Raw genomic sequence first — 21,698 nt, forward strand, 5'->3', positions numbered from 1 at the left:
CACAAAGACTAAGCTAACTCCTAGAAATGACTGGCTTAAAACTGCCAAAGGTAAAGATGAGTGTGCCCATGTTCCAGGAATTGGCAATCAATTATATTGGATTTACAACAATCTTTGCAAGCTGGGCAACGTTTGCTGTGGTCTGGAACAACATGGCACACAATCAGAAATGCAGCCAATGTCACATACAGATAATGTGTCATGAGACATGCAAATATAAATGAAATACACAGAGGACATACGTAAAATAAATTAAATTAACTCAAATATAGCTACGAACAAGGCGTAATAACGCAATATGTACATACAGCTAGCCTAAATAGCATGTTAGCATACATTATTATCACTCCACTCAAGTCAACAACATCGACAAAGTTCACTTTTGTGCATTCACGCACAGCATAAAATGTTTGTTGGACATAATGATACAAAGGAGTAGCATAAAACACGTCTTTCTGTGGCAGCGTCGGAGAAAGTTGTACATGTAAACAAACTATGGTGAGTTCAAGGACAGCCGAAATGAGTAGGACAAAACGGCGCTGGCCAAATCCTCTCATCAGTGAAGCATGTTTGATACAAACAGTGGGATTTCTAACAATTAGGAAGGTTTGTGTCACGTTTGTCCTCCTACACAAACCATATTAAAAGAGCAAATATATTTTTACCTTATCTTTTTCCATTTTTCAAAACGCTCCAAGGAGCCACTAGGGCGGTGCTAAACAGACCCCCGCTTTAACCAATGACTATCATTGAAGAGTAGGAGTTGCCTACTGGTTATCTTATCCGGGTGGTGTCCAACTTCTTGACTTGGGCTCAAAAAAATGTAGCAAAAGTAAGAACATATATAGCCCATACATACATACATGTATATATGTACACAATGGATATGATTATCCATCCATTTTCTACCGCTTATTCCCTTTGGGGTTGCGGGGGGCGCTGGTGCCTATGGATATATCATTACTCTCATTAGTTATTAAGAGGATGTGAAAGTTGAACTCTTGCTTTGTTTACTTTTGTAACAACTGCCTTAACGTTTTGTAACCAATCAGAAATATCAAGCAGCTCCAAACATGGATAATCATGCATTTTGAAGGACGGACCCAGGTGGAACTAAGTAGAACTAACTAAAGGGGAATAGGTGTGCTGACAGGACATGGAACAGAAAGTAAAGGTACTGCAAAACAAGATCACCAACCAGGAAACACTGACAAAACAAGAGCACTCTGACAGGAAGTGATTTTAAACACAGGAAAACGCAAACATAACCAAACCGTCTGACACTAACGGATTTAAATAGGTGTCATTTTGTATTTTTTATGATCATGTGACTTTTTTTTTTATTATATCCACACAGTTCTGTGAGCAGGTTGTTACGCGTGACTGTGTTGACTTTTTGTGTTGTCGTTTGAATTTTTATTATATTTTTTGTGTGTATATATATATATATAAAGACGTGCACCTGGGGATATGTTGATTGGCAACACTAAATGGTCCCTAGTGTGTGAATATGAGTGTGAATGTTGTCTGTCTATCTGTGTTGGCCCTGTGATGAGAAGGTGCTTGTCCAGGGTGTACTCAGCCTTCCGCCCAATTGTCGCTGAGATAGGCTCCAGCGCCCCCCGTGCGACTCCAAAGGGAATAAGCGGTAGAAAAAAAAAATATATATATATATATTAGGGATGCACCGAAATGATAATTTGTGGCCGAAGCCGAATAAAACTTAAACGCTTGGCCGAATACCGAATGAATGCAGTTTTTCACATTTTTGTTTTATGTTGCATAAGTAGCCTAGAATAAATATTTAGACATGTTTTTCAAATAAAGTAATTTTTATTGAATATTGACCTTTTTTTAATATTCCAGTAGCCTTTGCTTTTCAAAAAAAGCACAAAGTTTTTCATTTATATTAGGCCTTCAAACAAAACATGCATTCCAAAAAAAAAATAAAGTGCATTAAAGTGGATAAACCCACAACAAATGAATTATTGTCCTTTTGGCAAAAGTCTGCTTAGCCACAGTAGATATGCTAATAATGTAAACAGAAGGCTCAAGTAAATCTCAATTAAGTGTGTGCTTGTAACCTCATACACTTATACAGGTAGCCTACACAACAGGCTAATAATGTAAACAGAGGCCCCACTAAATCTCAATAAGTGTGTGCTTGTAACCTCATACACTTATACAGGTAGCCTACACAACAGGCTAATAATGTAAACAGAGGCCCCACTAAATCTCAATTAAGTGTGTGCTTGTAACCTCATACACTTATACAGGTAGCCTACACAACAGGCTAATGTAAACAGAGGCCCCACTAAATCTCAATAAGTGTGTGCTTGTAACCTCATACACTTATACAGGTAGCCTACACAACAGGCTAATAATGTAAACAGAGAACCCACTAAATCTCAATTAAGTGTGTGCTTGTAACCTCATACACTTATACAGGTAGCCTACACAACAGGCTAATAATGTAAACAGAAGGCTCAAGTAAATCTCAATAAGTGTGTGCTTGTAACCTCATACACTTATACAGGTAGCCTACACAACAGGCTAATAATGTAAACAGAGGCCCCACTAAATCTCAATAAGTGTGTGCTTGTAACCTCATACACTTATACAGGTAGCCTACACAACAGGCTAATAATGTAAACAGAGGCCCCACTAAATCTCAATAAGTGTGTGCTTGTAACCTCATACACTTATACAGGTAGCCTACACAACAGGCTAATAATGTAAAGAGAGAACCCACTAAATCTCAATTAAGTGTGTGCTTGTAACCTCATACACTTATACAGGTACACAACATATCCCAATGTCACCGCACGTTGGTTGATTGCGTCACCGCGTCCAAAAATTGCGTCACACGCCACTATTCGGCCTTGTTTTTAACTCATTCCACCGAAGGCCAAATGTGGCTTTTTTTGCCATATTTGGCCGAATATATTCGGTTACCGATTAATCGGTGCATCCCTAATAAATATATATCAGCTATAAAGACTGTATAAAACAATGTTTGTGTTGAAAAATCCAATTCCAGTTAGACTTGGACATAGTTGTGCTTCAAAGAAGAACTTATGGATGATCTTAATGTTTACGCTGTCTTAACCTGTAGATTCCGGACTCCATCATTTCTCGAGGTGTTCAGGTGCTTCCTCGAGATTCTGCCTCTTTGAGTTCCACCCCTTCTGAGTCACCCCGGGCCACTCAGGCGACTTCACGCCTCTCCACTGCATCATGCCCGACTCCCAAGGTAGGCACACATGCACACCTTTCCTGTTGGCCGAGCACAGGTGTGTGTTACCCAGTCAGCATGGAGCCACAGTTCCAAGCACACTTGACTGTAGTCTGGCCTCTGACTCGCCTCCCACGGCCCATGGCTGGCTGGACAAGATGGGAGGTCAACAGCGGGTCCAAGTGTGTTGGAAGTAACACGTTTAGAACATGATTGCGTCCAGGTCGGAGAACTTGTCTTGAAGAAAATAACCGTTTTGAGAAGAGTGTCAGAAATGAGCTGAATATTTTACCTCACTTGTTTTCTAGCCTAACCAAGGTCTGATGCAAAATTCAAAACAGTTATTTTTGGTGCCACCCTAATGCAGTCAATCACATTCCTAAATGTGAACTAGTACTCCTGCTGATCTGCACCCATTTAGTAACGTCTCAGCCAAGACTACAAAGGCATTTTTTTCATTATGCATCACAACAAAAATGGTGATATTTAAAACATGGATAGATGTTGATAGTCCAACCCATTCTGACTGGTATACACACATAATGCAGTACAGACTGACTGGTATACACACATAATGCAGTACATACTGACTGGTATACACACATAATGCAGTACATACTGACTGGTATACACACATAATGCAGTACATACTGACTGGTATACACACATAATGCAGTACATACTGACTGGTATACACACATAATGCAGTACATACTGACTGGTATACACACATAATACACACTGACTGGTATACACACACATAATACACATTGACTGGTATACACACACATAATACACACTGACTGGTACACACACACATAATACACACTGACTGGTATACACACACATAATACACACTGACTGGTACACACACATAATACACACTGACTGGTATACACACACATAATACACACTGACTGGTATACACACACATAATACACACTGACTGGTATACACACACATAATACACACTGACTGGTATACACACACATAATACACACTGACTGGTATACACACACATAATACACATTGACTGGTATACACACACATAATACACACTGACCGGTATACACACACATAATACACACTGACCGGTATACACACACATAATACACACTGACCGGTATACACACACATAATACACACTGACTGGTATACACACACATAATATGACTACCGTCCAGTTGCACTTACACCTATAGCTATGAAGTGCTTCGAGAAGCTGGTACGGACCCATATCACCTCAGTCCTCCCTCCCGAGCTCGACCCACACCAGTTTGCCTACAGAGCCAACAGGTCCACAGAGGACGCCATCGCCACAGCCCTACACTCCTCCCTGGGTCACCTGGAGACGGGGGGAAGCTACGTGCGGCTGCTTTTTGTGGATTATAGCTCGGCATTTAACACCATTATTCCTGATAGACTGGTGTCCAAACTGTCAGACCTGGGTCTCTCGAACTCCATCTGCATGTGGATTAAGGACTTCTTATCCAAGCGCCCCCAGAGGGTGCAGTTGGGTCGCCACATGTCATCAAGCCTGCACCTCAGTACCGGCTCTCCACAAGGCTGCGTGCTGAGCCCCCTTCTCTACTCCATCTACACATACGACTGCACACCTGCCCACTCCAGCAACTCCATCATCAAATTTGCGGATGACACCACCGTAGTTGGGCTCATCTCGGAGGGAGACGAGGCTGCATATCGGGATGAGGTGGAGAAGCTGTCGGATTGGTGCAAAGTCAACAACCTGGCCCTGAACACCTCCAAGACCAAGGAGCTGGTCATAGACTTCAGGAGGAAAAAAACGGACATCCTGCCCCTGATCATCAGTGGTGACTGTGTGGAGAGGGTCTCCGACTTCCGCTCCCTGGGAGTCCACCTGGCCAACGACCTATCCTGGAGCACCAACACCACGGCTACCATCAAGAAGGCACACCAGAGACTGCACTTCCTGAGAATACTCAGGAACAACCACCTCTCACAGGAACTGCTGGTGTCCTTCTACCGGTGCTCCATTGAGAGCATCCTGACCTACTGCATCTGCGTGTGCTTCAGCAGCTGCATGGCCGCAGAGAGAACGGCGCTCCAGAGAGTCATAAAGACCGCCCAGAAGTTAATCGGATGCCCCCTCCCCTCCCTGGCTGACCTGTACAGCTCCCGCTGTCTCAGGAAAGCACAGAGCATCCTGAAAGACCCATTCCACCCCGGGCACAGCCACCTGGAACTGCTACCCTCAGGCAGACGCTACAGGGTGCTAAAAGCGAGCACCAATAGACTAAAAAATAGCTTTTACCCAAGAGCCATAGTAGCACTAAACAGGCACTGAGTGTCCATATGTCCATCATGTCCTCATGTGTCATGTTTAAATGTTTTTCTATTTTTTTGGACTACAATGTGAAATAATGTTTTATGTATGTATACATGGATACATCTGTCATCTCTATCTTTTTTTTTTAATTTATTTTTTATTTATTTATTTATTTTATTTATTTTTTTAAATTTATACTACCATATTGTATATGCACCTTAGGAGGAGCTGCTCCAATTTCGTTGTTCTTTGAACCTGTTCATTGCAATAATGACAATAAAAACTCTATTCTATTCTATTCTAATACACACTGACTGGTATACACACACATAATACACACTGACTGGTATACACACATAATACACACTGACTGGTATACACACACATAATACACACTGACTGGTATACACACACATAATACACACTGACTGGTATACACACACATAATACACACTGACTGGTATACACACACATAATACACACTGACTGGTATACACACACATAATACACACTGACCGGTATACACACACATAATACACACTGACTGGTATACACACACACACACACAATACACACTGACTGGTATACACACACATAATACACACTGACTGGTATACACACACATAATACACACTGACCGGTATACACACACACACAATACACACTGACTGGTATACACACACACAATACACACTGACTGGTATACACACACATAATACACACTGACTGGTATACACACACATAATACACACTGACTGGTATACACACACATAATACACACTGACTGGTATACACACACATAATACACACTGACTGGTATACACACACATAATACACACTGACCGGTATACACACACATAATACACACTGACTGGTATACACACACACACACACAATACACACTGACTGGTATACACACACATAATACACACTGACTGGTATACACACACATAATACACACTGACCGGTATACACACACACACAATACACACTGACTGGTATACACACACACACAATACACACTGACTGGTATACACACACATAATACACACTGACTGGTATACACAAGCTATGAAGATGATATCAGTAGAAAAAACAGTGTTTAGTGGAGATAATAATGAGTCATTTATTGGAATATGGGATCCATTATTTAAATGTGTTTCAAGTATCAAATGAACCTAAAATATGAGGACTTTCCTCTTTGTGGTAAATATTGCACACAATGTGTTGTCAATCTTATGGGATTGTTTAGTTATTTTTTCAATTCTTTATAAACGGCAGTGATAGTAAGGTAAATGAAGGATTTTTAATTCTTCTTGGCATGGATGCTGTTGTTGATATTTTCCATTTTTCTTTGACTACTTTGGATAGTTTGTGTGTCCTCAATGACTCTCTCGATTGCTTTTTCCAATGTTGCTGAGCCGCCTTTGGATCGGAATTGTGTTGTGTTTTTTTTCTGTTGGACTGATTAAAAATGTTGTATTTAAAAGAAACATCCAAGAAAATCAAATAAGAGTATAACATTTCATAGAAGACGCAACATTAATCCACCAAGGTTCATAGATCCTGTACTATGAATCACTCCTTCTTTTATCTCTCGCCAAAGTCACAAGTAAATGTGGAAGCAACTTTCAGTTTGGCTTTTAGCGAGGTAGACACCCGCCTCCTTGGACAGTCGGATGGACGTGTTGATACTCACTTTGACAACCCGTGTCCCTCTTCAGGTTCAGTCCCGGTGTGGCAGTAACGAGAACATTCTCAGAGCCAGTAAGTCTTGTTTAGCATTCCGACTTTCAGCGAGCGTGTCGTTCCGCTGCCAAGTGTCACTGTGACATGTGTCAGGTCACAGTGCGGTGGACATCAGCAAGGTGGCGCGACGTCATCGCATGTCCCCGTTTCCTCTGACATCCATGGACAAAGCCTTCATCACTGTTCTAGAGATGACTCCTATTCTTGGGATTGAAGTCATTAACTACCGAGGTGAGTGTGTGCTGACAATCAGTCTTCTTGAAGAGAAGTGTTCAACAATGGCCGCCCTCTTGTCTCTAGACGGTATGGGTCGAGTGCTCGCTCAGGACATCTATGCCAAAGACAACCTTCCTCCATTTCCAGCCTCTGTTAAAGATGGCTACGCTGTAAGAGGTAGGTTTCAAGCTTCATTTCTTCAGACCTTTTTGAAACATTTGGCCAGTGGCGGGAAGAGTGTTTCCCACCTGTGACCTCAATAATCACCTCTCAAGATACCATCATTTATGTCAGCACATGGTTAGGGCGGGAAAAATATCAGTGAGTATCCAATCACGGCGTGAGGCCAGCTAGAAGGCCTGACTGACCACAACTGTTGATCTGATTGGCTATGGCACTGATCTATCAACTGTATGTGCACACACATTGTTGATTCTGCAGGCAGATTTGCAACAGCATGGCAACATAAGCTAGCTGAATTCTGATTGGATACAAAGTCAAAGTAGAAACAACAGCACTGGAAGGAGCCTCCCATGACATGAAGAGAATGTGAATAATGTTACATATTTAGGGAAAGTCCATTAAAAATGACTTTAATTATGATGATGATTCCTGGTTATGTTAGACAAGCACAGAAGGCCTCGCTGGTCCTGACGGCTAAAGAGAAGACCTTTTTATATACATCTAGTCTGAACTGGAATAGCCAGAAGCTGTAGCTTATTACACATCATCTCTGTGTGTTTACCAAACAGGAACAGAAAATAACCACCAATGTTTTATGCATGCTGTTGTTTTACCTTTCATCACAAGAAAATGTATACAAAAGCTCCATCATCTTCATTTGACATCCTTCCCATCCATTCTCAACATGTTTTTTTTTTAAAACACTTTGTCCTCCTGTCCCTCACTGACACAAACACTTGACTTTGTCCTCCTGTCCCTCACTGACACAAACACTTGACTTTGTCCTCCTGTCCATCACTGACACAAACACTTGACTTTGTCATCCTGTCCCTCACTGACACAAACACTTGACTTTGTCCTCCTGTCCCTCACTGACACAATCACTTGACTTTGTCCTCCTGTCCCTCACTGACACAAACACTTGACTTTGTCCTCCTGTCCCTCACTGACACAAACACTTGACTTTGTCCTCCTGTCCCTCACTGACACAAACACTTGACTTTGTCCTCCTGTCCCTCACTGACACAAACACTTGACTTTGTCCTCCTGTCCCTCACTGACACAAACACTTGACTTTGTCCTCCTGTCCCTCACTGACACAAACACTTTGTCCTCCTGTCCCTCACTGACACAAACACTTTGTCCTCCTGTCCCTCACTAACACAAACACTTTGTCTTCCTGTCCCTCACTGACACAAACACTTGACTTTGTCCTCCTGTCCCTCACTGACACAAACACTTGACTTTGTCCTCCTGTCCCTCACTGACACAAACACTTGACTTTGTCCTCCTGTCCCTCACTGACACAAACACTTTGTCCTCCTGTCCCTCACTGACACAAACACTTTGTCCTCCTGTCCCTCACTAACACAAACACTTTGTCTTCCTGTCCCTCACTGACACAAACACTTGACTTTGTCCTCCTGTCCCTCACTGACACAAACACTTGACTTTGTCCTCCTGTCCCTCACTGACACAAACACTTGACTTTGTCCTCCTGTCCCTCACTGACACAAACACTTTGTCCTCCTGTCCCTCACTGACACAAACACTTTGTCCTCCTGTCCCTCACTAACACAAACACTTTGTCTTCCTGTCCCTCACTGACACAAACACTTGACTTTGTCCTCCTGTCCCTCACTGACACAAACACTTGACTTTGTCCTCCTGTCCCTCACTGACACAAACACTTGACTTTGTCCTCCTGTCCCTCACTGACACAAACACTTGACTTTGTCCTCCTGTCCCTCACTAACACAAACACTTTGTCTTCCTGTCCCTCACTGACACAAACACTTGACTTTGTCCTCCTGTCCCTCACTGACACAAACACTTGACTTTGTCCTCCTGTCCCTCACTGACACAAACACTTGACTTTGTCCTCCTGTCCCTCACTGACACAAACACTTTACTTTGTCCTCCTGTCTCTCACTGACACAAACACTTGACTTTGTCCTCCTGTCCCTCACTGACACAAACACTTGACTTTGTCCTCCTGTACCTCATTAACACAAATACTTGACTTTGTCCTCCTGTCCCTCACTGACACAAACACTTGACTTTGTCCTCCTGTCCCTCACTGACACAAACACTTGACTTTGTCCTCCTGTCCCTCACTGACACAAACACTTGACTTTGTCCTCCTGTCCCTCACTGACACAAACACTTGACTTTGTCCTCCTGTCCCTGACTGACACAAACACTTGACTTTGTCCTCCTGTCCCTCACTGACACAAACACTTGACTTTGTCCTCCTGTCCCTCACTGACACAAACACTTGACTTTGTCCTCCTGTCCCTCACTGACACAAACACTTGACTTTGTCCTCCTGTCCATCACTGACACAAACACTTGACTTTGTCCTCCTGTCCCTCACTGACACAAACACTTGACTTTGTCCTCCTGTCCCTCACTGACACAATCACTTGACTTTGTCCTCCTGTCCCTCACTGACACAAACACTTGACTTTGTCCTCCTGTCCCTCACTGACACAAACACTTGACTTTGTCCTCCTGTCCCTCACTGACACAAACACTTGACTTTGTCCTCCTGTCCCTCACTGACACAAACACTTGACTTTGTCCTCCTGTCCCTCACTGACACAAACACTTGACTTTGTCCTCCTGTCCCTCACTGACACAAACACTTGACTTTGTCCTCCTGTCCCTCACTGACACAAACACTTGACTTTGTCCTCCTGTCCCTCACTGACACAAACACTTGACTTTGTCCTCCTGTCCCTCACTGACACAAACACTTGACTTTGTCCTCCTGTCCCTCACTGACACAAACACTTGACTTTGTCCTCCTGTCCCTCACTGACACAAACACTTTACTTTGTCCTCCTGTCCCTCACTGACACAAACACTTGACTTTGTCCTCCTGTCCATCACTGACACAAACGCCTCCAAGTGCGTGCCAATAGTTTGGCCGGCTTTCCGGATCAGTTTTTCAATGCGGTTGAAGTCCCTTCTGTTGGTGCTGCTGCCCCAACAAAGCAGTGCAAAGTACAGGACACTGGCCACAACAGACTGATAAAGTACAGGGCACTGGCCACAACAGACTGATAAAGTACAGGGCACTGGCCACAACAGACTGATAAAGTACAGGGCACTGGCCACAACAGACTGATAAAGTACAGGGCACTGGCCACAACAGACTGATAAAGTACAGGGCACTGGCCACAACAGATCTTGCTGCACACATTAAAGGACCTAAGCTTCCTCAGGAAAAAGAGTCTGCTCATTAGAGATGCGCGGTTTGCGGTCTTATCCGCGGAGTTGGGCGGGTGACATGACGAAAAAATAGATTTTAAATAGATTCGGGCGGGTGGCGGTTGAACCATTTGGAAATATATGATATACATGGATCAGAGATCACTAACGTTTACCATTCAAAGAGCCATTTTGGACCCGTGTCACAAAGCGAAGAAGACATTAGTTGACGTAAACATTCTGAAGAATGACTGCCGGCAACCACCCAGTTATAGCACACCCTATGAAGCCTTTGACTTTGCCGCCTTCTACAACATGTACAATTTGCTTGCAAGTCCAGCAATATGTTGTGTGTGGCTTCCACTGACAGACGCACACGACTGAGAGTCATACTGGGTGATACAAAATACACTAATGGTTGTGATATAAATAATTTTAACACCCTTACTAATATGCACCACACTGTGAAGCCACACCAAACACATTTCGGGAGAACATCCTCACAATAACACAACATAAACGCAACACAACAAATACCCAGAATCCTTTGCATCCATGACAATTTCTGACTATATTATACACCCCACTAGCAGCAAACCCCGCAACCCGTCGGTAAGGTGGGCGGGGTTGGGGTCGCGGGGGTGTAAAGTATATTCTGGAATTGTCATGGATGCAAAGGATTCTGGATATTTGTTGTGTTGCGTTTATGTTGTGTTACTGTGAGGATGTTCTCCCGAAATGTGTTTGGTGTGGCTTCACAGCGTGGCGCATATTAGTGAGAGTGTTAAAATTGTTTATATCACAACCATTAGTGTACTCTGTATCACCCAGTATGCCCTTCAATCTTGTACGTGTGTTTGCGGAAACTGCATGTTGCTGGACTGGCAAACAGTTCGTACATGTTGTTGAAGGTGTCAAAGGCAATGGCTTCAGAGCATGCCCTTTTTCCTGTTATCTGAGTGAGCACCATCGGATATTTGCGAGAACGTTAGCGGCTCCCATTGCCTTCTTTACTTTGTGGCACAAGTCAAACTAGCTCTTTTAGTGGTAAAGGTCGCCGACTCCGGATATATAACAACGGGCGGGTGGTTGCGGTTCTGATAAAATGTTCGGGTGGATGACGACTTTAGTGATGCGGTTGCGGATGATATAATTGCCTATCTGCGTATCTCTACTGCTCATGTCCTTTTGGACACAGCTTTGCTGTTGTCCTTCCAGTCCAGTCTGCTGTTCAAGTGGACTCCCGGGTACTTGTACTGCCACCTCCCGGGCCTGGATCTTGATGGGCTCCACAGGGGTCATTCTCTTCTTCAAGTCGATACTGCTCACTATTGTTACATATCGGAGTTATTGTGCAGAAATATGGGAAATAATAACCAAAGTGCACTTCATTCAATAACGGTGTTGGAAAAAAATATCAGTTAGAATAATACATCATGTTGGATATAGAGAACATACAAACCTTTTATTTATTGAATCGAAAACACAGAAATTCAACAACAGTGAATTTGCAAACTGCTAAAATTATGTACAAACGGAACTATAACCTGCAAGCCAAGAATGTACAACAATTCTTCTCAACAAAAGAGGAGAAATATAATCTGAGAGGAACATGTCATTTAAAACATTTGTACATGCGTACAACACTTAAGACTTTCAGTATATCTGCATGTGGAATTAATTGATGCAATGGATCAGTAACTCCAACAATGTACTAATATGATCCACTTCAACAAACTCTTCTAACTTAGTGTTTGCAAAGCAGAAGAACCATGATAAACGTTCTCAATTTATGTCATCCATCCATACATTTTTCTACGTCATCTTACTCATCTCACCTTATGAAATATAATTTACTTCACCAATTATTATTTATTGTCATTATTACTTATGGTGTGTATTGTGAATATATTGAGAACAGGGAGTGAACAAAAGTGTTAGCAACTGCTAAGTAAAGGAAAAGGTGTAGGATTAAATAAGCTCTGCTTTTTCCTACTCCTTTTCCAACATGTTGAATAGAAAAACTGCAATTTGTGATGTATAATGTTGTATGCATGCATGTGTGATGTATCATGTTGTATGCATGCATGTGTGATGTGTCATGTTGTATGCATGCATGTGTGATGTATCATGTTGTATGCATGCATGTGTGGTGTGTCATGTTGTATGCATGCATGTGTGATGTATCATGTTGTATGCATGCATGTGTGATGTATCATGTTGTATGCATGCACGTGTGATGTATCATGTTGTATGCATGCATGTGTGATGTGTCATGTTGTATGCATGCATGTGTGATGTATCGTGTTGTATGCATGCATGTGTGATATATCATGTTGTATGCATGCATGTGTGATGTATCATGTTGTATGCATACATGTGTGATATATCATGTTGTATGCATGCATGTGTGATGTGTCATGTTGTATGCATGCATGTGTGATGTATCATTTTGTATGCATGCATGTGTGATGTATCATTTTGTATGCATGCATGTGTGATGTATCATGTTGTATGCATGCACGTGTGATGTATCATGTTGTATGCATGCATGTGTGATGTGTCATGTTGTATGCATGCATGTGTGATGTATCATGTTGTATGCATGCATGTGTGATATATCATGTTGTATGCATGCATGTGTGATGTATCATGTTGTATGCATGCATGTGTGATATATCATGTTGTATGCATGCATGTGTGATGTGTCATGTTGTATGCATGCATGTGTGATGTGTCATGTTGTATGCATGCATGTGTGATGTGTCATGTTGTATGCATGCACGTGTGATGTATCATGTTGTATGCATGCACGTGTGATGTATCATGCTGTATGCATGCATGTGTGATGTGTCATGTTGTATGCATGCATGTGTGATGTATCATGTTGTATGCATGCATGTGTGATATATCATGTTGTATGCATGCATGTGTGATGTATCATGTTGTATGCATGCATGTGTGATGTATCATGTTGTATGCATGCATGTGTGATGTATCATGTTGTATGCATGCATGTGTGATGTATCATGTTGTATGCATGCATGTGTGATGTGTCATGTTGTATGCATGCATGTGTGATGTATCATGTTGTATGCATGCATGTGTGATGTATCATGTTGTATGCATGCATGTGTGATGTGTCATGTTGTATGCATGCATGTGTGATGTGTCATGTTGTATGCATGCATGTGTGATGTGTCATGTTGTATGCATGCATGTGTGATATGTCATGTTGTATGCATGCATGTGTGATGTATCATGTTGTATGCATGCATGTGTGATGTATCATGTTGTATGCATGCATGTGTGATGTATCATGTTGTATGCATGCATGTGTGATGTATCATGTTGTATGCATGCATGTGTGATGTGTCATGTTGTATGCATGCATGTGTGATGTATCATGTTGTATGCATGCATGTGTGATGTATCATGTTGTATGCATGCATGTGTGATGTATCATGTTGTATGCATGCATGTGTGATGTATCATGTTGTATGCATGCATGTGTGATGTATCATGTTGTATGCATGCATGTGTGATGTATCATGTTGTATGCATGCATGTGTGATGTGTCATGTTGTATGCATGCATGTGTGATGTGTCATGTTGTATGCATGCATGTGTGATGTATCATGTTGTATGCATGCATGTGTGATGTGTCATGTTGTATGCATGCATGTGTGATGTATCATATCGTATGAATGCATGTGTGATGTGTCATGTTGTATGCATGCATGTGTGATATATCATGTTGTATGCATGCATGTGTGATGTATCATGTTGTATGCATCCATGTGTGATGTATCATGTTGTATGCATGCACGTGTGATGTATCATGTTGTATGCATGCACGTGTGATGTGTCATGTTGTATGCATGCACGTGTGATGTGTCATGTTGTATGCATGCACGTGTGATGTATCATGTTGTATGCATGCATGTGTGATGTGTCATGTTGTATGCATGCATGTGTGATGTTGTATGCATGCATGTGTGATGTGTCATGTTGTATGCATCCATGTGTGATGTTGTATGCATGCATGTGTGATGTATCATGTTGTATGCATGCATGTGTGATGTGTCATGTTGTATGCATGCATGTGTGATGTATCATGTTGTATGCATGCATGTGTGATGTGTCATTTTGTATGCATGCATGTGTGATGTATCATGTTGTATGCATGCATGTGTGATGTGTCATGTTGTATGCATGCATGTGTGATGTGTCATGTTGTATGCATGCATGTGTGATGTATCATGTTGTATGCATGCACGTGTGATGTATCATTTTGTATGCATGCATGTGTGATGTATCATGTTGTATGCATGCATGTGTGATGTATCATGTTGTATGCATGCATGTGTGATGTATCATGTTGTATGCATGCATGTGTGATGTATCATGTTGTATGCATGCATGTGTGATGTATCATGTTGTATGCATGCATGTGTGATGTATCATGTTGTATGCATGCATGTGTGATGTGTCATGTTGTATGCATGCATGTGTGATGTATCATGTTGTATGCATGCATGTGTGATGTATCATGTTGTATGCATGCATGTGTGATGTGTCATGTTGTATGCATGCATGTGTGATGTGTCATGTTGTATGCATGCATGTGTGATGTGTCATGTTGTATGCATGCATGTGTGATATGTCATGTTGTATGCATGCATGTGTGATGTATCATGTTGTATGCATGCATGTGTGATGTATCATGTTGTATGCATGCATGTGTGATGTATCATGTTGTATGCATGCATGTGTGATGTATCATGTTGTATGCATGCATGTGTGATGTGTCATGTTGTATGCATGCATGTGTGATGTATCATGTTGTATGCATGCATGTGTGATGTATCATGTTGTATGCATGCATGTGTGATGTATCATGTTGTATGCATGCATGTGTGATGTATCATGTTGTATGCATGCATGTGTGATGTATCATGTTGTATGCATGCATGTGTGATGTATCATGTTGTATGCATGCATGTGTGATGTGTCATGTTGTATGCATGCATGTGTGATGTGTCATGTTGTATGCATGCATGTGTGATGTATCATGTTGTATGCATGCATGTGTGATGTGTCATGTTGTATGCATGCATGTGTGATGTATCATATCGTATGAATGCATGTGTGATGTGTCATGTTGTATGCATGCATGTGTGATATATCATGTTGTATGCATGCATGTGTGATGTATCATGTTGTATGCATCCATGTGTGATGTATCATGTTGTATGCATGCACGTGTGATGTATCATGTTGTATGCATGCACGTGTGATGTGTCATGTTGTATGCATGCACGTGTGATGTGTCATGTTGTATGCATGCACGTGTGATGTATCATGTTGTATGCATGCATGTGTGATGTGTCATGTTGTATGCATGCATGTGTGATGTTGTATGCATGCATGTGTGATGTGTCATGTTGTATGCATCCATGTGTGATGTTGTATGCATGCATGTGTGATGTATCATGTTGTATGCATGCATGTGTGATGTGTCATGTTGTATGCATGCATGTGTGATGTATCATGTTGTATGCATGCATGTGTGATGTGTCATTTTGTATGCATGCATGTGTGATGTATCATGTTGTATGCATGCATGTGTGATGTGTCATGTTGTATGCATGCATGTGTGATGTGTCATGTTGTATGCATGCATGTGTGATGTATCATGTTGTATGCATGCACGTGTGATGTATCATTTTGTATGCATGCATGTGTGATGTATCATGTTGTATGCATGCATGTGTAATGCATCATGTTGTCTGCATGCATGTGTGATGTTGTATGCATGCATGTGTGATGAGTCTTGTTGACAAAGGACTAAGACACTAGCCGGCACTTACAAATAAGGTAAACAGAAACCTGTTAAAACAAATTCTGCATATTGGAAACTACTAAAATAGTGTCCTGTCCTATGTACTTGTAAGAAAACATAAAAACTAAAAGAGTCAGTAGAAGAGTAACCCTACCAAGGACTACATGAGATATAGATTTGCTCGTCACAAAAGAGTTCACTGCTTGCTAATATGTTATACGGTAACTGGAAACCCCTGTTGGGACTCAGCATCCCTTTAGTTGTCATCGTAGGTGATGTGTTTAATGTTTTGATTTGTGATCTCTTTAATAGAGATCAAAAGGGTGATTAATGAGTGTACAAAGCAAACGTCCTGATCTCAATTTGGCTCAGTGTGCCAAACACTGCATTAACAGGAAACAGATGCTTGAGCAACAACCAACATAACAGGAGACCAAGGGAGGTTCCTAGACACGAGACACATAGCAACTGACGTCAGTCAGTAGACTCACCAATCAGATAACTACTGGCACAGGGTATATAGATGCTGTACAACAAACTCTCAGACAGATCGCTTTGGGTTTTCCTGGTACTACTGTTCAAGTGTACTAAACGATCTCCGCTCTCTGCAGACTGCATTAAATTAAATACTTCTACTTGACTCAACTCCTGCCTCCTCGAATTGTTTTCCTGCTCCCGGGTCGGGTGAGACGGCACTAAAAATGCGTCTCAACAGCATGCATGTTCCAAATAAACACAAAGTCCACACAACTTAAAGGGGAACATTATCACCAAACCTATGCAAGCGTCAATATATACCTTGATGTTGCAGAAAAAAGACCATGTATTTTTTTAACCGATTTCCGAACTCTAAATGGGTGAATTTTGGCAAATTAAACGCCTTTCTGTTAATCAGTCTTTTAGCGATGACGTCAGAAAGTGACGTCACCGAGGTAACACACCCGCCATTTTCATTTTCACATTACAAACACCGGGTCTCAGCTCTGTTATTTTCCGTTTTTTCGACTATTTTTTGGAACCTTGGAGACATCATGCCTGGTGGGTGTGTTGTCGGAGGGTGTAACAACACTAACAGGGAGGGATTCAAGTTGCACCACTGGCAAGAAATCTGCCGCCAGACCCCCATTGAATGTACCAAAGTGTCTTCACATTTGACCGGCGATGCTAAGACAGACATGGCACAGAGATGTATGGATAACCTGCAGATGCATTTGCAACTATAAAGTCAACAAAATCACAAAGGCGAGTTTTGTTGATGTTGTTGACTTATGTGCTAATCAGACATATTTGGTCAAGGCATGACTGCCAGCTAATCGATGCTAACATGCTACGCTAATCGATGCTACATGCTATTTTTGCTAGCTGTATGTACATTTGAAACTAGATACCCACATTTAATGCGAGACAAACACTTACCAATCGACGGATTTAAGTTGCTCCAGTGTCACAAGATGCGAAAGTCCTGATCGTTTGGTCCGCACATTTTACCGGCAATGCTAATAAGGCAGCCATGCTATGGGCCACTTCATTAGGTACACCCACGCTATGACCGAGTAACGTCAATAGCTATTCGCTCAATAGCTTCAATTTCGTTTTCGCTATCTGCCTCCATACTCCGACCATCTGTTTCAATACATGCGTAATCTGTTGAATCGCTTAAGCCGCTGAAATCCGAGTCTGAATCCGAGCTAATGTCGCTATATCTTGCTGTGGTAACCGCCATGTTGTTTGTATTGGCAGCACTGTGTGACGTCACAGGGAAATGGACAGTGGTTTTGAAGATAGCGAAAGTAAGGCACTTTAAAGCTTTATTTAGGGATATTCCGGGACCGGTAACATTTTGAAAAAAACTTCAAAAAATAACACAAGCCACTGTGAACTGATTTTTATTGTTTTTAACCCTTTTGAAATTGTGATAATGTTCCCCTTTAAGGCTGTGAGAATGTGTGGCGTAGAAAAGCAAGTGTAGAGTTTGCAACAGAATATGTTAGTATTGGATTAGAGAGGCAGCGATGCAGGCAGGATTGAAATCAGGGTGCATTGACGTTTGGTTTGGATTTGAAGAAAGTGGAAACCAGGTTGTCGTTTTCTGTGACATGTATTCTTCTTCTTCTTCTTCTTGTCCCGCAGCTGCTGATGGCCCAGGAGATCGCTTCATCATGGGAGAGTCACAAGCCGGACAACAGGTCAGCCTCTCTACTTTCCATATGTGTTTCGCGACCCCCAATTTATACCTTTTTTTCTAGTATGGGGACTTTTCCTGCATGTTAAGGAGTCAGAACGTCCAGATAAATTGTATAAAATAAAAATAGGCCACTTTAGACGTTCATCGTCCATCCATCCATTTCCTACCGCTTATTCCCTATTGGGGTCGCGGGGGGTGCTGGCGCCTATCTCAGCTACAATCGGACGGAAGGCGGGGTACACCCTGGACAAGTCGCCACCTCATCGCAGGGCCAAACGTTCATCATCATTTGTAGCAATTAGGGTGGAGTTATTAACGTGTTGCAGCGAATCAGTGGATCAAAGTTTGGTGCCGGATTATTACGTTTTTTGCAAATGATCAGCCGTCAGTTTAGTCTCTCTGATCAAAAAGTGCAGAAAGTTACTTGGCGTGGGGTCCTTTTCGCCGCTACAAGTAACGATGAACAGGTGGTGAACCGGGCAGTTCCGGGTGTCGCCATCATTTCTACCAAATAAGTTGAAGATCTGAATTTTTCAGAGTGGAGTTAACGTTTCGTGTTTTGTGGCGTATCATCGGAGCAATGTCCAGCGCCATGCCACGCCCACATTTAATGGCGCAGGCGAAATTTGTTAACAATTTATCATGGTTTCTTTCTGTAATTGTAACCGCGACTCATTTGGTCAAAGTCCCTAGGAGGAGTTTGTTAAAGTACGACTACTTTTTTTCACCCCAAAAAATGGAAGACGAAAACCAAGAAGGCCGACTTCCCGTTTGTTTCCGGTATGGGTTTCTGGGACTTTGATGTGCGGCCTGTCAGCATACACGTATCCTGTGATTTTGGTGGGGCTACATGAAACTGCTAGGAGGGGTTCATGGTTTCTGCTTTTGAAGGTGGCGCTAGAGAGACAATTTTCAAAATGTCATTTTTAGGCACCAAAACTAACATTTTCCGCCTTAGCTGCCAAACATGGTGACTTTGGGAGCATGTGAAGGCGTCCAAACGTATAGAAGGAAACACAGCAATGCTCCGTGTTTTTCCTCAATTCCATTTTGTCTTCAGCATTACTTGCAGACCTTGTTGTTTGTTGAACATGTGCTGCAACTTAGTCAGGAGGAAGACTTCTCCCAGACAACAATGACTGGTGACATATCAGCCTGAAGTGGCCCTGGGGGCGTGGTCTATATGACGTCAGCACTCTATTTCCATTATTATCTTCTTTAAAAAGGCAAAAATAATTCATACTTACCTTTAAAACAAATCTTTTATCATTTATAATAGTAACGGATGTTTTTTCTTACATAATTGTTGTATTTTTCAATTGTTGCTCCTTCTTGTATAATGTATTATGTTGAGAATGTTTTTTATTCCAGAGATATTTCTCCAATCCTTTTCTTTATTAAAATAACTGCCAGCAAATCTAGCATCTACTTCCGGTGTTATTGTAGACTGTACAGGTGTTTAGAGACTCTTGACTTATGTCGCTCCATGTCCGCAACGACAAGCAGGCTGCAGAGAGCCTGACGTCGCACTTGCGTTGCGCTGCTGGGAGTCTTTCTCGCCTTAAAAGCCAACAGTGTCATCTTGAATTCAGAAGATCTCTGTCTGCGCGTATATCTCCAATATGTTCAAGTACACCACAGCGCGGACATGCTGCCTTCCATCCAGACAACACCGGTGGACGGCTTACGTCGTCACAACATTGGGTTTTGCCAGCGCTGTTCTGGTGATCAAACTGTCTTTTTTTGGCCAAAACTCTCAATGGTGCGTAAATAATAAGCTGTGCGCGTGTGTGTGTGTATATATATATATATATATATATATATATATATATATATATATATATATATATATATATTAGGGGTGTTGGAAAAAATTGATTCGAATACGAATCGAATCAAATACGTTGTGCGATTCAGAATCGATTCTCATTTTTAAAAAATCAATTTAAAAAACCCCAAATAATAATAATGTATTTATTTATTTATTTTTAATCAATCCAACAAACCACTACACAGCAATACCATAACAATGCAATCCAATTCCAAAACCAAACCTGACCCAGTAACACTCAGAACTGCAATAAAGACACAAACACGACATAGAACAAAGTAGTGAAACAAAAATGAATATTATCAACAACAGTATCGATATTAGTTATCATTTCAGCGTAGCAGTGATTAAAAATCCCTCATTGACACTATCATTAGACATTTATCAAAATAATAAAAAAGAACAATAGTGTCACAGTGGCTTACACTTGCATGGCATCTCATAAGCTGGACAACACACTGTGTCCAATGTTTTCACAAAGATAAAATAAGTCATATTTTTGGTTCCTTTAATAGTTAAAACAAATGTACATTATTGCAATCAGTTGATAAAACATTGTCCTTTACAATTATAAAAGTTAAAAAAAAAAAATGTACTACTCTGCTAGCATGTCAGCAGACTGGGGTAGATCCTGCTGAAATCTATGTATTGAATGAATACACAATCCTTTTCAATCGGAAAAATATCGTTTTTCAATCGAGAATCGAATCGAATCGAAAAAATCGATATATTATCGAATCGTGACCCCAAGAATCGATATTGAATCGAATCGTGGGACACCCAAAGATTCACAGCTCTGATATAAATACATATATATATATATATATATATATATATATACACACATACATGTACTGTATATATGTCAATCAATTAATCAATTATTATTTATATAGCCCTAAATCACTAGTGTCTCAAAGGGCTGCACAA

At 41.5% G+C, this 21,698-nt stretch overlaps 1 protein-coding gene across 7 annotated transcripts in view; it reads left to right on the plus strand.

Moving 5' to 3' along the window:
• LOC133542400 (gephyrin-like) overlaps positions 1-21,698 on the plus strand; it is an 80,781-nt gene that overhangs the window by 40,612 nt on the left and 18,471 nt on the right. For 4 of the 7 annotated variants that reach the window (XM_061886472.1, XM_061886473.1, XM_061886474.1 and 1 more), the window contains 4 exons: positions 3,116-3,253; positions 7,268-7,310; positions 7,386-7,685; positions 18,883-18,938. In XM_061886472.1, coding sequence (XP_061742456.1) covers positions 3,116-3,253; positions 7,268-7,310; positions 7,386-7,685; positions 18,883-18,938 — 537 coding nt within the window. The remainder of the gene's footprint in view (positions 1-3,115; positions 3,254-7,267; positions 7,311-7,385; positions 7,686-18,882; positions 18,939-21,698) is intronic. The other 3 variants (XM_061886475.1, XM_061886476.1, XM_061886478.1) reach the window with 1 other exon arrangement.

The sequence above is a fragment of the Nerophis ophidion genome, linkage group LG24 (assembly GCF_033978795.1).
Source record: "Nerophis ophidion isolate RoL-2023_Sa linkage group LG24, RoL_Noph_v1.0, whole genome shotgun sequence".
NCBI lineage: Eukaryota > Metazoa > Chordata > Actinopteri > Syngnathiformes > Syngnathidae > Nerophis > Nerophis ophidion.